This window comes from Taudactylus pleione, unplaced genomic scaffold (genome assembly GCF_031769625.1).
Source record: "Taudactylus pleione unplaced genomic scaffold, aTauple2 ptg000061l, whole genome shotgun sequence".
NCBI lineage: Eukaryota > Metazoa > Chordata > Amphibia > Anura > Myobatrachidae > Taudactylus > Taudactylus pleione.
Window position 1 is genome coordinate 17,423,187 of NW_028284463.1, and position 14,316 is coordinate 17,437,502.

General features: G+C 46.9%; 1 protein-coding gene across 4 annotated transcripts in view; it reads right to left on the minus strand.

Moving 5' to 3' along the window:
* CACNA1H (calcium voltage-gated channel subunit alpha1 H) overlaps positions 1-14,316 on the minus strand; it is a 577,698-nt gene that overhangs the window by 192,120 nt on the left and 371,262 nt on the right. For all 4 annotated transcript variants that reach the window (XM_088464812.1, XM_088464813.1, XM_088464811.1 and 1 more), the window contains one exon: positions 11,384-11,660. In XM_088464812.1, the coding sequence (XP_088320938.1) occupies positions 11,384-11,660 (277 nt within the window). The remainder of the gene's footprint in view (positions 1-11,383; positions 11,661-14,316) is intronic.

Sequence of the window (14,316 nt, forward strand, 5' to 3'; positions counted from 1 at the left end):
AAAAATGACAGTTGGGAGCTGATTGGCTGGCACCTTATCACTTTCTTATCACTTTTCACTCTGTCTCCTAACACTGCTTAGTAAATAGACCCCTTTATCCCTCTCAGGGGGAAGCGTCCTGAAAAGAAGCCAATACATTGCCACTGCGTCCAGCCCATAATGCACAGGTTACATACAGTATATATACCAAGTACATCTGTAATGAATCACATTGCCTGTAGCAGAGTTACAAATCGCAGCACACCTGTATTTCCTCCGCTGCAGCCGTAACGAGATTAGAGAATAATAGAGGCAAGATTAAATAATTACAACGTGGAACTGAGAGAAATATGATGTGGATTTTCAATGTGCCAACAACAATTTGCCAGCAATTTCTGTTTCCATTACTGGGCTCAGTGAACTGGGGCACATCTATTTCATGAAAGACAAGCCAGAGGAGCCTTTCCTCTCCGCTCAGTAATCAGCGCTTGTATTACTCCGTCTATGTGGTCCTGCCGCCGCCATCGTCGCCTCCGCACTCCTGAGCTGTAGATAATCCATGGTATTCTCTCTCTCAATTTCCAGGAATTCAGAGGATTAGATTTGCAGGTAGATGTCTTTAGAGACCTTGTTCTGGAGTAAATAAGTTTAATAAGCTGTGTTATTGTATGTGTCGGCGCAGAAGATTGCTGACCCTTGTTAACCAATGTCCGAGCTGGTGGTATGTTGGGTCACGGCAATAGGCTATAGGTGTTTGATTATGTTTTTTATATGATGTTGTTGTTGTTGTGTCCTTTACCGGATGTATTTTAAAACAAATAAAACACGCAGGCCTTAAAGGCACGTCAGCCGTAATTGCTCCTGCTAAATGTGTGCAGAGAACTAAATGTGTATATTAATCCATATGTAGTTGTACGCGTCTGTGCAAGCACTGCCCCTATATATGAGCTTGGTCTGACACCCATCATCATCATCACTGCGCACTTTCCTCAGCCCTATCCCTGGCACAAAAGATCCATCTGAAAACAGGCGTATTCACGCTTATTCTGCATAGCCTGCAGTTCCGTCGACACGTCCTCATTGAACACTCAGGACTGGATTATAGGCAGAGGTGGTCGCCCAGGGACTCCCAACACACAGGAGGAGCCCACAAGGCCTGAATCTTCCTAAAGAGGCGCCAAGTTGTCTCCCCTCCCTAGTCCCCAAATGTATCCTGTCTGACTGCACAGGTCCACTTGTATCCTGTGTGACTGTATGGGACCACTTCCATCCTGTGTGACTGTACAGGTCCACTTCCATCTGTGTGGCTGCATGGGGCCACTTCCATCCTATGTGACTACATAGGGCCAATTCCATCCTGTGTGACTGTATGGGGCCACTTCCATTCTGTGTGACTGTACAGGTCCACTTCCATCTGTGTGACTGTATGCAACCACTTCCAATTCTGTGTGGCTGTATGGGGCCACTTCCATTCTGTGTGACTGCACAGGTCCACTTGTATCCTGTGTGACTGTATGGGACCACTTCATCCTGTGTGACTGCACAGGTCCACTTCCATCTGTGTGGCTCCATGGGGCCACTTCCATCCTATGTGACTGTATGCAACCATTTCCATCTGTGTGACTGCATGGGGCCACTTCCATCCTATGTGACTGCATAGGGCCAATTCCATCCTGTGTGACTGTATGGGGCCACTTCCATCCTGTGTAACTACATAGGGCCACTTCCATCCTGTGTAACTACATAGGGCCACTTCCATCCTGTGTGACTGCACAGGTACACTTGTATCCTGTGTGACTGTATGGGGCCACTTCCATCCTGTGTGACTGTATGGGGTCACTTCCATCCTGTGTGACTGTATGGGGTCACTTCCATCCTGTGTGACTGTATGGGGTCACTTCCATCCTGTGTGACTGTATGGTTCACTTCCATCCTGTGTGACTGTATGGGGCCACTTTCATCCTGTGTGACTACATAGGGCCAATTCCATGCTGTATGACTGTACAGGGCCACTTCCATCCTTTTGTGAATGTATGGGGCCACTTCCATCCTGTGTGACTACATAGGGCCAATTCCATTCTGTATGACTGTACAGGGCCACTTCCATCCTGTGTGACTGTATGGGGCCACTTCCATCCTGTGTGAGTACATAGGGCCAATTCCATCCTGTATGACTGTATGGGGCCACTTCCATTTTGTGTGACTACATAGGGCCAATTCCATCCTGTATGACTGTATGGGGCCACTTCCATCCTGTGTGACTGTATGGGGCCACTTTCATCCTGTGTGACTACATAGGGCCAATTCCATCCTGTATGACTGTACAGGGCCACTTCCATCCTTTTGTGACTGTATGGGGCCACTGCCATCCTGTGTGACTACATAGGGCCAATTCCATTCTGTATGACTGTACAGGGCCACTTCCATCCTGTGTGACTGTATGGGGCCACTTCCATCCTGTGTGAGTACATAGGGCCAATTCCATCCTGTATGACTGTATGGGGCCACTTCCATCCTGTGTGACTACATAGGGCCAATTCCATCCTGTATGACTGTACAGGGCCACTTCCATCCTGTGTGACTGTATGGGGCCACTTCCATCCTGTGTGAGTACATAGGGCCAATTCCATCCTGTATGACTGTATGGGGCCACTTCCATCCTGTGTGACTACATAGGGCCAATTCCATCCTGTATGACTGTACGGGGCCACTTCCATCCTGTGTGACTGTATGGGGCCACTTCCATCCTGTGTGACTGACTACATAGGGCCAATTCCATCCTGTATGACTGTACGGGGCCACTTCCATCCTGTGTGACTGCCATACATGGCGGTCAGCAAGTTTTAAGGAAACAGAAGCAATTTATTATTCATTTTAACACTTCTTTTTTAAAAGCCATTTTGTTAAAAAACAGAAAACTGTGGGCCTGATTCAGACCCGGACGCTATTTGCGGACGGTCGTTCCAAAAAAGGGGCCGGCTATTTAAATTGAGCGCTCGCTCTTTGCGGTTTGTTGACGCCTCTATGTCTGAGCGAGCGAACGAAAAATGCGCTTGCTATTTTGTAAAGACGCCCCTTTGCCGTTCGCAACACACGTCATCTCCGGTATGTATTAGATTAATCGGGTACATCGAAAGGCATCTGAACTGCTCGCAGTGCTTGTGGTAGGTTTTTCTTACCGCTTTCAGTGCGATCAGTTCAGGTTAAAAGATAACCAAGTGACGTGGTTGATGGCGCTCCTTTACTAATTATGCACTCCCATTAAACGCCCTTTTGACCGTTTGGCACACCTGCGTTCGGATCTCCACTCCCCCGTTTTCAAGCACCTTCCCCTGTTACCACCCACAAACGCCTCATGCTGTCACTCAAATTAGCAGCCCCTCGCTGTTTTGCGAGCGCTCGATTTCCGACCGCAATGACTGGTTTGCGCATGCGCATTACGACCCATATGCATGCGCAGTTGTGCGAACATCGCTCAGAGCGAACGAGCGGCCGCTTACGAGCGGCTCTGAATCAGGCACTGTGTCCCATAGTCCAAGGATTAGCCAGTGTAACTTTTGCAAAGCTTCTTGCCTCTGTGACGTCACTAGTTCCTAGAACGTCATTGGGTGGAATATTGGTTCAGTCAACAAAATGGCTGCCTCTGGTATGTGTAGCTGGCAGGTTCACTTTAAGCCTATGAAAGAAGTCAGGGTGCCTTCCCTGTGCTAGAAGAGTTACACGGCAGAATACTTTGTCACACACCTCATGCATGACAAGTCTAATCTGATTAGCAGCGCTGTCACCAGCGTTAAATGAAAGATCTCCCTTTTTCATTTCGACTCGCTCAGTGTCTGTCACATCATTGCCCATCTGGATGATTTGCGAGTTATTGGAGGGAGGGGGTGCAGCTTAGCTTTTTCAGTGAGCCAAAGAAATCCTAAATCTTCTCGCGTGCCTATAAACTTGCAATGTGAAAACAAATTTTCAACGAATTGTCCGGCCTTCAAAAATAAATATTTCTCAAATAACCTCTCAACGGAGTTACCTCAGGGGAAAAAATATTGCTTAGTGGATTACAACGTTCTCAAGACTTATACCTGTAAACCAAAGAGAAGATATTTGCGCAGCTTGCACTCTGCGCAGAGAGGTCGGCAATCGCTTGTGTACCCCACAGAGGCCAAGAACAGAATAGTCCTTATTCCATCGACACCTACCTAAATTGTGAAGATCCACAATGAAAGGGGTGTGGAAATAATGGCCGCTGTACTGCTCTATCAAAGACCCGCCCTTTGCGTCAATGTGTTTTTTTTTTTTTTTTTACAACATTTGGGGCCTATCTATCAATACTGGGCAAAGAGAAAGCCTTTATATAGCAACTTACCTTAGCGATAGACAATCTTTTTGGCAAAATTTACTCAAAAATTGTTTTTGCTAAGACAGCTCAGTGGCAATACTGGTTGGCAGATGTAAGAGGTCTTTTACCGCTTTGCCGGCCATTTTATTTTTCACTTTGTGCATTTGTGACCTGGACCTGTGCCCAGACTTGGTCGTCTAGTTACAAATTCCCCCAAAAATATAGAAAGTAAATCATTCCATCAATGAATTAAGAAAAAAATGGAAATATTTAAATATAATTTATCAAAGGAAAAAAATACTTTTTTTTTTTTTTTTTTTAGTTATAGTGTTTTTTTCCTTTCCCGCCCTCTGCTATGGCAGTAGTGTTGGTAATTGGGCCTCTCTCAGGAGAAACCTAGACATGGTCACCGCTGCCTGCAGCCTCTGAAAAAGGAAAATAAAAACTACAACAATTTTTTAGGCCTTCATCGAGCCTTAATGTGTTTTTAGGTCTTTTGTATACGTAGGTTTTTGCAAGCAAATTATACGCCTTATCAGGAAGAACATTCGCAGGTGATAAAATTGGCTTTTCCTCCAGCGCTACCAACAGTAAGATCTACTGCTGGATGACTCATTAAAGTCCCATTGGAAGATAATGTGCATAATTATCAGCAAAATCCTGACAATGTTCCCTCTTAATTCTACCTCATGAGGTTTTGAGGCCCAGGTAATGACACGCATTAAGTTACCATTTTCATTTTCAGTTATTAATTAGACTATAAGGGGTTCTTTCTGAATAATATTATGGCTAAAAACAAACTCGACCGAGAAAGCATGAAAAAGGCTTCTGTTATCCCATAAGATGTATCTGGAGGTAAAAATTGTGAAACCAAAATGGCCTCTGGGCCTGATTCAGAGCCGGACGCTATTTGCGCTCGCTCGTTCAGAAAAAAGGGGTGGCTATTCAAATGAACCGTTCGCTCTTTGCGGTCTGTTCACGCCTCTAGGTCTGAACGAGCGAACAAAACTTGCGGTCGTTTTTTGGAAAACTACGCCCCCTGGCCGCTCGCATCCTACGTCATGTCCGCTATTTATTAGATTAATCGAGTACATCGACCAGCGTATGAACTGCTCGCTATTCTTGTGGTTGGTTTTTCCTACCACAATCTTGCGAGCAGTTCTGACTATAAAATAACCCAGTGACGTGGTCAATGACGCTGCTGTATTAATTATGCACACCCATAAAACGCCCGTTTTGACCTTTAAGCACGCCTGCGTTCTGATCTCCACTCCCCGTTTTCAAGCACCTTCCCGTTACCACCCACATACGCCTCCTCCTGTCACTCAAAATAGCAGGCATTTGCTATTTAGCGAACAAACGATTTTCGGACGCACTGACTGGTTCGCGCATGCGTATTACGATCCGTACGCATGCGGAGTTGTGCAAACATCGCTCGGAACGAACGAGCGGCCACTTACGAGCGGCTCTGAATCAGGCCCTCTGTTCGGTATAAGATGACTGTGACTGATCTCATAGATAAAACCCTGACACATATCCCACATACGGCATGACTGCTGAGACACCTAGGGCCAGATTCAATGGTGGACGCAGTGTCAATACCGCAAGTGTCCAACGTTTTCAGCCTGCACACACATCCGAGTCGTACTGCGCTTCCGACCCAATGGTTACCGCTCTAAGCCGCAGAACGAATTTGGACACAAGAGCTGTAGATTCCCGTGGGCATTACTAATAGGTAACAGGGAATTGGCTAGCCAGCTGCGGACGTGTCGCGGTCAATAACTGCGTGACGCGGTTGCACTGACACCGGCGGCAATGTCCAGATAGATGATCTGCACCTCCATAGGGGCTGTTGCAATGCTTGATGGCGCGACTTAATATGCACATTGGCATATTAGCGTCGCAGACGGTGGACGTCTCTGCATGAATAACGTCAGTAGCGGCAATAGCATAACAACGCAGTTGCGGCTGCAATCAGGGCCGCCAAGAGCTGCGCCGGGCCCATGTGACAGGGGGCGTGGCCTAATCGTGGGAGGCGTGGCCACGCAACCTTAGGAAAAAAAACCACAGATAAAAAAAACATTTTAGCAGGGGAGGGGGGCGCTGTGAGCCCCTCAGCCCGGCGCACAGCCAATGGGGGGCGCAATCAGCGTGATAGGCATAGGAGACTGCCCCAGCTGCTGCTTAGCAGCTGCGAGCAGTCTCCCACTGCAGCCCAGTACACAGTAGCATGTGCTGGGCTACTGTGACGTAGAAGGGAGGGGGGGCATTGCCGGACCCGGGCCCGGGTAATTTGTACCCGCTCCCCCCCCCTCTCGTCGCCCCTGGCTGCAATAGTAGGCTCCTATGAGTAAGACCCTTGGTGTAATCAGAGTCTGATTAGGACCATGCTGTGCCCTAGGCAAGATACTGGTTTAGGGCCCCCCTTCCAAAACCATACATAAAAATGGGTTAGAGTAACTCGGGCCTCTCCTTGCCCACTTGGCCCGCAGCAGGAGTACTCAGCAACTGTAACTAGACATATTGACATGAAGCTACCACCATTACAAACTAGTTCTGTTAAACTTTATGGAATCAAGCAACCCCTTCTATTGGACCTGCAAATGTATTTCTGTAATGTGGCATTATCTGAACTAGAGGGCACTGTAATGTGGCATCAGCTGACCTGCTCGTTGTAGTGTGGTATAATATCAACTGCTGGGCGCTATAATGTGACATAATATGAACTGGGGCACTGTAATATTGCACGATATGAAGTGAAGGCACTATTCTGTGGCATAATTTAAACTGGGGGCACTGTCATTTGGCATAATTTGAACTGGAGAGCACTGTGATGTGACACAATGTGAACTGCAGGCACTATACTGTGACATAATATGAACAAGGGGCACTGTAATATGACACCGTATGAACTGGAGGCACTATATGTCATAATGTGAATTGAGAGTACTGTGTTGCATAATGTGTACTGGCAGCCCTACAGTGTTACATAATGTGAACTAGGGCAGTAATATGGGACATAACATTAACTAGGGCAATACTATGGTTCAGAAAATGAACTAGGGCACTATAAAGGGGCATATAATTAACAACTGCTACAGCGAGGTGTCTCTCTAGAAGCATTGGTACAGGGACCCTTTCAAACTTTTGCTATGGAGCCCAGAAAGTATTGGCTACGCCCCTGGTTGCCCTGTCTCTTTAAGATCTCCTCCTCAGTAATTGTCCTGCTAACAGATACTGTGAATTTCAGCAAATCATTTCTACAAACGGTTTGACCAGTAAACCCGGGAGCACATTATTATTACATCAAAACTATCACGACTATAACAATTAGAAAAATAACAAGAACAAGTAGTACGATTCTATTCTGACATATTAGGCTTTTTACTCTCCCCCCTACCCCCAGGTTGGGGATTGCAGTGACTGTCTCCGTGCTTGGCCAGGCACAGCAGCTGATTACAGGAGCTAGGATAGTATATTCCTTATACTCTAGGAACCGGAGCCATGGCAGCAGTGTGGCGTTAGCAGCATACTGTACCGTGACTGTGGGATGGTTCAGTGTTCATTAACTATAATAAATGCATCGTGGTCCCTCTGAATTGCACGACTATAAATTTCGACTCGGCGAGCAGCAGCTCTAAGACGAAACGTGTTTCTACATAACACCCAGCAGTCAATTTCCTCATGGTTTCATCTCCGCTGTCAATCTCTCGCTTGGCAAGCGGCATTATCTGCATTTTACATTCAAAGCTGTAACATTTTTCTTTACTCACAGCTACACTGATAGAGACGAAAGCAGTCACGCCATAGGCAGCAACACACTGCCATGCCGAACTGGGAAACTATACAGCCACGTGACATGTAACAATCTATTAGCAATTAGTTACTCTTATTTTTGCTGAGAAACCTGGGGAAACCGTTATTAAAGAATTGCGTACACACCCAATCTTGATACATGATGCAGTTTAGTGTTCCTGCTAGAGATACCGGAGCTGGTTATTGCATTGATGTAAATCGTTATCTCATCTCTTTAGAAATGTAAAATGATAATGCTGTTTTCAGCCATCAGCATTGCTTATAAACATTTGACCAAAAAGGGAAAACAGTTACCTCCTTGTAAACTAATCGGTTCATTTACCTTAATTTAGTTTAGTTGCAATATTAGTAGTGAACCAATCAGAAGCTTGCTTCCATTATGTAACTTGTAAGCGGAGAGAAGCAGATTGCTGATTGGTTACTGTGACCCAGTGGAAATTTTGTACCAGAATGCAGTCGGTGATCTCTATTGTCTACGGGCCTGATTCAGAGATATCCGCTATGCCGATGTTTTCCCAAATGGAGTGATTTTTGCCACTGAGATCGCAGTGCGCATGGGTCAAGGTACTTTACCGCAGTCTTTATTGGGAGCGTGATTGACAGACTGGGAGCGTTTGTCGGAGAGTGTCGGCTAAAAACACAGGCGTATTTCGACCGTTTCGTAGGAAACAGGGCTCCGGCGTTTTAGGCGGACATTCTGAGTGACCATAGACTCACTCAAGGAGTCGACGTTTACCTGATCTGAGTCCGATACTGCGTATGTGTACGCAGTTGCGAAAAGCTGCGATGGCTCAGGTGGGCATCTCAGTACGAGCCCCGGCCGCTGTTGCATTAGAATATTTCCGCACATCCACAGCTACAGAAATCGCAGATGCGGGAGTACCAGCGACACACTCTGAATGAGGCCCTATGCTACTACATGATCCCTAAGTACATACTCACTGCTGGACCTGACTGTTAGGAAGTGGCTCCTTTGCATTGTACAACTGATCAAATCACTGCAAACAGCAAATGACGGAATGTTTTAGTGCCACTGCGACACAATCTGCTGGAACCGCCTTAGCTATAGATAATGGGTCTGATTTAGAGATTTACGCAACACCGGACGATATTTACGCAGATCGAGTGATTGTTAGCCAGTGAGCATGCTTGTAAGTCGCACTGCTCATGCACAGCGATTGTTTCGTGATATGCGCTCGCACAGAGGATTAATTCGCAAAGTGAGTGACAGGAAGTCAGTGTTTGGGGGAGGTAACGGGGGATGGTTAGGTCAACGCAGGCTTGTCTGACCGTTTAAGCGCCCTTTCATGGGCGTGCATAAATTAGCCATTCGGATCGCGTTCTCAGCATGAGAGCCCTCTGCCGTGTCAGGTGAGCTGCAGCATTTCAGACAGGTCAGACATGACATGACTTACAAGCTGCGTGGCTGCTCGATCTGCGTCGATGTTACCGATGTTTACGCTGTCATCGGACGGATATCAGAAGGCAGCCGTGGGCGTCCCTATGCTCGGGTAAGCTTTGGAAACATTATCATATTTTTACAGCTGCGGTCCGTGTGTGCGAAACTGCCGCTGCGTTTGCATTAGCGTCTGTCTCTCTATCAGGCCCTGTGTTATTGCCCAGCCACTTCGATGCCAAGCTGGCCATGCCACGGAGAGGACATGCTGTACTTCAACGGCAGCTGGAAAGCCACATATGAGCATGAATTCCCCAGTTAGTAGGAGAATGTGCTATCCTGCCGGTACATGAGTTACAGGATATAAATGAGGTTATATAATACGATTAAAGGTAATAAAATAAGAGACCCTGAAATTGAGAGAGGACCATGAATGTAAAATGTGCTATCGATGACTGAGCAATGAGTGAGGGGTCCTGCAGGGAAAATAAGAAGCGAGACAAGGTGAGGAGCCCCGAATCATGTGACGACACAGCGGCACAGAGAGAGCATTGTTATCACCGTCTGACCATTCTAGTTATTAATAGTTCCAATGGTGGGCCCTAATGTTCCAAGGTGCCCATGTCATCTTCAAAACTGCTGACATTGGGCCTGATCCAGCAAGGATCGCAACCGCTAGTGCGCACGCAATCAGCCGACTGTCGTGTACTGCATGTACATTGCAATGCGCGAAACGGCCACTGCGATCAGGACTGCGCTCACAGTGATTGCGCAGACCCATCGCAGAGTGATTGACAGGAAGTGGCGTTTGTAGGTGGTGTGACAAGGGGGTGGGTCGGCGAAAAGCAGGTGTGCCATTGCGTTTGAACGCTGTTACAGGGTCGTGCATACATTATCCACTGCGATGCCTTACGCAGCTTGAGGACTCATAGCGTGCGACGAGGTTAGTCATCTCTGAGTAAGGTCAGAGCTTGTGCAAGTGTGCGTGAGGCTGCGATGTTACTCGATGTTACCGATGGTTTCGCAGTCTTGCTAAGGATTATGGATGTGTGTAAGGTAAAGTGGGCGTCCTTGTGTAGTGCAGCGGCGGCATAGCGATCGCAATGAATTAGCATACTATCGCAGTGAGACTATGGGCCTGATTCAGACCCGCTCACTATCTGCGTACGCTCGCAGGATTCGCATGCAAATTTCTCAAAGTGACGCCACGGGAAGCGATCGCTCACCAAGGCATAAGCACGCCCACCATGTCTTTGCGAGCGGCCACTTAGTCTGAGCGTACACCCAATCGCACAGGCAGAGCCGCCCACCAGCAACACGTCATCTCCAGGAAGTGTATTAAAACATTGGTACATCGAGCACCTTCGGATGCTAACGCAGTGCTTCATGTAGCTTTACCCTACCGCAAGCATTGCGAGGAAATCAGTGTAAAAAAAAAGCCAAGTGACGTGTACTATGACGCTGCCTGTTAATTACGCACGCCTCTAAAACGGTGTTGAAACACCCAGGCACGCCTGCGTTCGCATCTCCAACCCCCCCGTTATTAGTGTCCTGCCCCTATAACTACCCACATACGGCCTCTCCTGTCACTCGTTACCCTGGGCTGCCTTTGCTGGGCGAGCGAGAGGGTTGCGATCGCAGTGTGTGGTTTGCGCACGCACAGAACGAAGCGTGCGCGTACGCAGAACATCGGGCCACTTGCGAATGCACAGCGCGAGCGAGCGGCTCTGAATCGGGCCCTATGTGCGTAATCGCTATTGCATTGGCAGTTGTGATCCATAGTGAATGAGGCCCATTATTGAGTCATTATTATTATAGAAATCTATGAATTGAATGGAAAATTGAAATATGCTTACCTGAAAAATGGCTATCCAGGCATAGCCAATGTTATCAAAATTAATGGCCCCTTTGTGTGGATTCACATCTCCAGGCTTGCATACATTGTAGTACTGATTTAGGTCACAGTTGTTCCTGCTGCTGAATTCTGGAAAATTGAAATTGGAGCAGTCAATTTTGGGGGGGATGTCCTGGCATTTCAGCATCCCGTTGTCTCGGTGAGATGAGCAGATGTAAGGGTTGTCCTCAGTGTCATCCACCTGATAGTACAGCCTCAGAGAGGTGAGGTTGTAGCTGCTGCAGGCAAAGAAAGAGAAGAAACAAAAAAATGCAGGGGTTAGTCAGTCAAACTCCAAACGGAGGAGTCAGCGGGTCTCCAGCTTTGGAGGAACTTCAAATCCCAGCATGCCTTGCCCGCAAAAAAAAAGGCCCATGACCCAAAGGCTGGCAATCCATGCTGCGGCTTGATGTTCACCAACAGCTGGGGGGAAGGGGGGAGTCACAGGCGGCCAAAACCAGATCCAACGCATTAACGACATTGACACCAGGCAGAAAATTATTGAGACATTTGTTTCCCCTCCCAAAATGTTGTTCATAAAAATTCCTCACAGAGTATGCAGTTAATTACGAGGATGTGTTATTTCCATTCATTGGAAAACAATGCCACATGTTCTTCTCGGCTGGAAATGAGGAAAGGGCACGGTGACCGCCACCATTTTGCAGACACTGAAAAATGAATTGTTTTGACGACAAAATATGTTTTGTAGTTTTATTTTACCACAGAATGAAACAATAGTATTACCATGCACGGCGGAGGGATATTTTACTCAGAAGTTGAAGCACTGTAGTGCCATGAACGTATTCTGTAGCATTATATGATAATTCCCTCAATACAGAGGTATCAGGCCTCATTCAGATGAGGACGCTAATGCAGCCGCTGGTGATGATATGCGAATGCTAGCTTCAGCCTTCCACTTGTGAACTAGCGCACGCCGCAATGTGCATGCCCTGAGACGCCCACTTTCACTGCCCGTGCATGGTGTAACACCGCCGGTGGTTCTGAACAATCCACCATCGGTGCACCATAGACAATTGCACCAGCCTATAGAAGGCGCAGCGTCTCCATCTGAACTCAGACTGAACATGGCGTCTCGGGCTGCAGCTCTGCTTTCACTAACATGGCCATGAGAGTATTTTTTTATTTACCTCAGGCCTCCTCCCAGTCAGGAATGCCCATGCTTCTCCCTTGCCAGTGTACACTCTAGTTAATGCATGCACAGTAGGGGTTTTCGAAACAGCAAATAATCGCTCAACTGCGCAAACATCGGCTTTGCGTGCAGTTAGCATCCACTTCTGAATCAAGCCCATAGAGAGCACTAGCACTGAGACAAATAGGCCCCTATGTACTGTACTTAGAACAAACACCGCAATGATCGCAGACTGTCCTTTGCTTAAACTATAGGCAACGCAATATCGTACCGGCCACTTTGAGCGATAGCCGATATTGCCAATGAATATCGGTATAAAACCAAATTCCCACTTATCATTTCTACATTTATAATGTGAGTTTTTCTCTTATCGTTTGGGGCTAGTTTTACAGAAAACACATTTATACATCTGTGCAATAGATCAGGATAACACAGAGCAGTGCATGTCTCACAAGGAGGTGATGCAGATAAGGGCGTCAGATACATCAATACAGCTTTCAGACAGAGGAATCCACCACGCGAGCCTTCCTGTGCCAAATAGGCTTCAGTCTATCCTAATCCATCAGCGATGTTCCCATTAAACGTACAATATAGTCATTTTCTGGCAGATAGCAGCTAGAGGTGAGGCTACGTTCTAGAGGTGTGCCCTAATAAGGAAGAAACGCTCTAATTTTTCTTTGGAAAACACGCTGTGAAGGACACTTAGGTCTTTGGAAGGAAAACTATATTTTTTTTCTTTAGCTGTTTCTTTTCTTTTTTTTTTTTCCAGAAATGATGGATCTGTGCCCGGGGAAAGCTACATAGTAAAAGGACAACAAATATTAACGCAGCCCACCCATGCTGTCCTGCCTCCCAATTCCACCCTTTCCATGCCTTCTGGGATAGATGCTCCGGTGTATATGGTACCTCTGAGAAGTCACGTGATTCCACATAAGTGCTGCCTCACATAAAGGCGTTCCATACCTTCTGATTAAAGAGGATTATTATTTATCAAGCCTAAAGCTAAGTGTAAACAGCAGTGTTATACTAAAGGGGTCATGTAAGAAAAGACTAACACAGCAGATATCAGTCATCATAATTCTCAATGCATCGATTTATCAAGGTTCGAAAGGTGGGTCTATGGGACCCAAAACACCTGGCAATCCCGATGAAGAGACCCAGCACCAAACACAATTACCAGAACGAGCCGTAGTCTGGGGGCAAAAAAAACCCCAGCAGCCTGGATCCTCCAGTCATGAGAGCTAATATATTTACTGTTGGGGATGGAAATAATTAATCATTGCTGTTCATTTAATTCTTCATTTGCTCGAGAGAGAGGTTATTTTCCCTCCATTTCAGGGAAGACAAATCTGTAGTTAATAACATGGGAGGGGCCGTCCTTCAGAATAGGCCCATCGTAATGTTGAACAGCAGGCCCTTGTCTTAAAGAGCAAGTGAAGAGGCAGTTTCACATCAATATATGTCAAAGGCTGTGTGTTGCTAATAATGCATGAGAGGAGTGGTGTGTTCATACATGAGTCCGTCTGTCCTTCCCTATGCAGCAGGGTGCCATGGGAGGCAGGGCTTCCCTAACTGAGCAGGCCAAGTTTGAATGATAGTTTTGCAGACTTAGGAGCGTATTCAGGGCCTGATTCAGACCCGGGCGCTATTTGCGGCCGCTCGCTGGCTAAAAGGGGCCGGCTATTTAAATCATGTGCTTGCACTGCGTCGCGTAAAGCCGCCCACTAAGTTATAGCGAGCGGCCG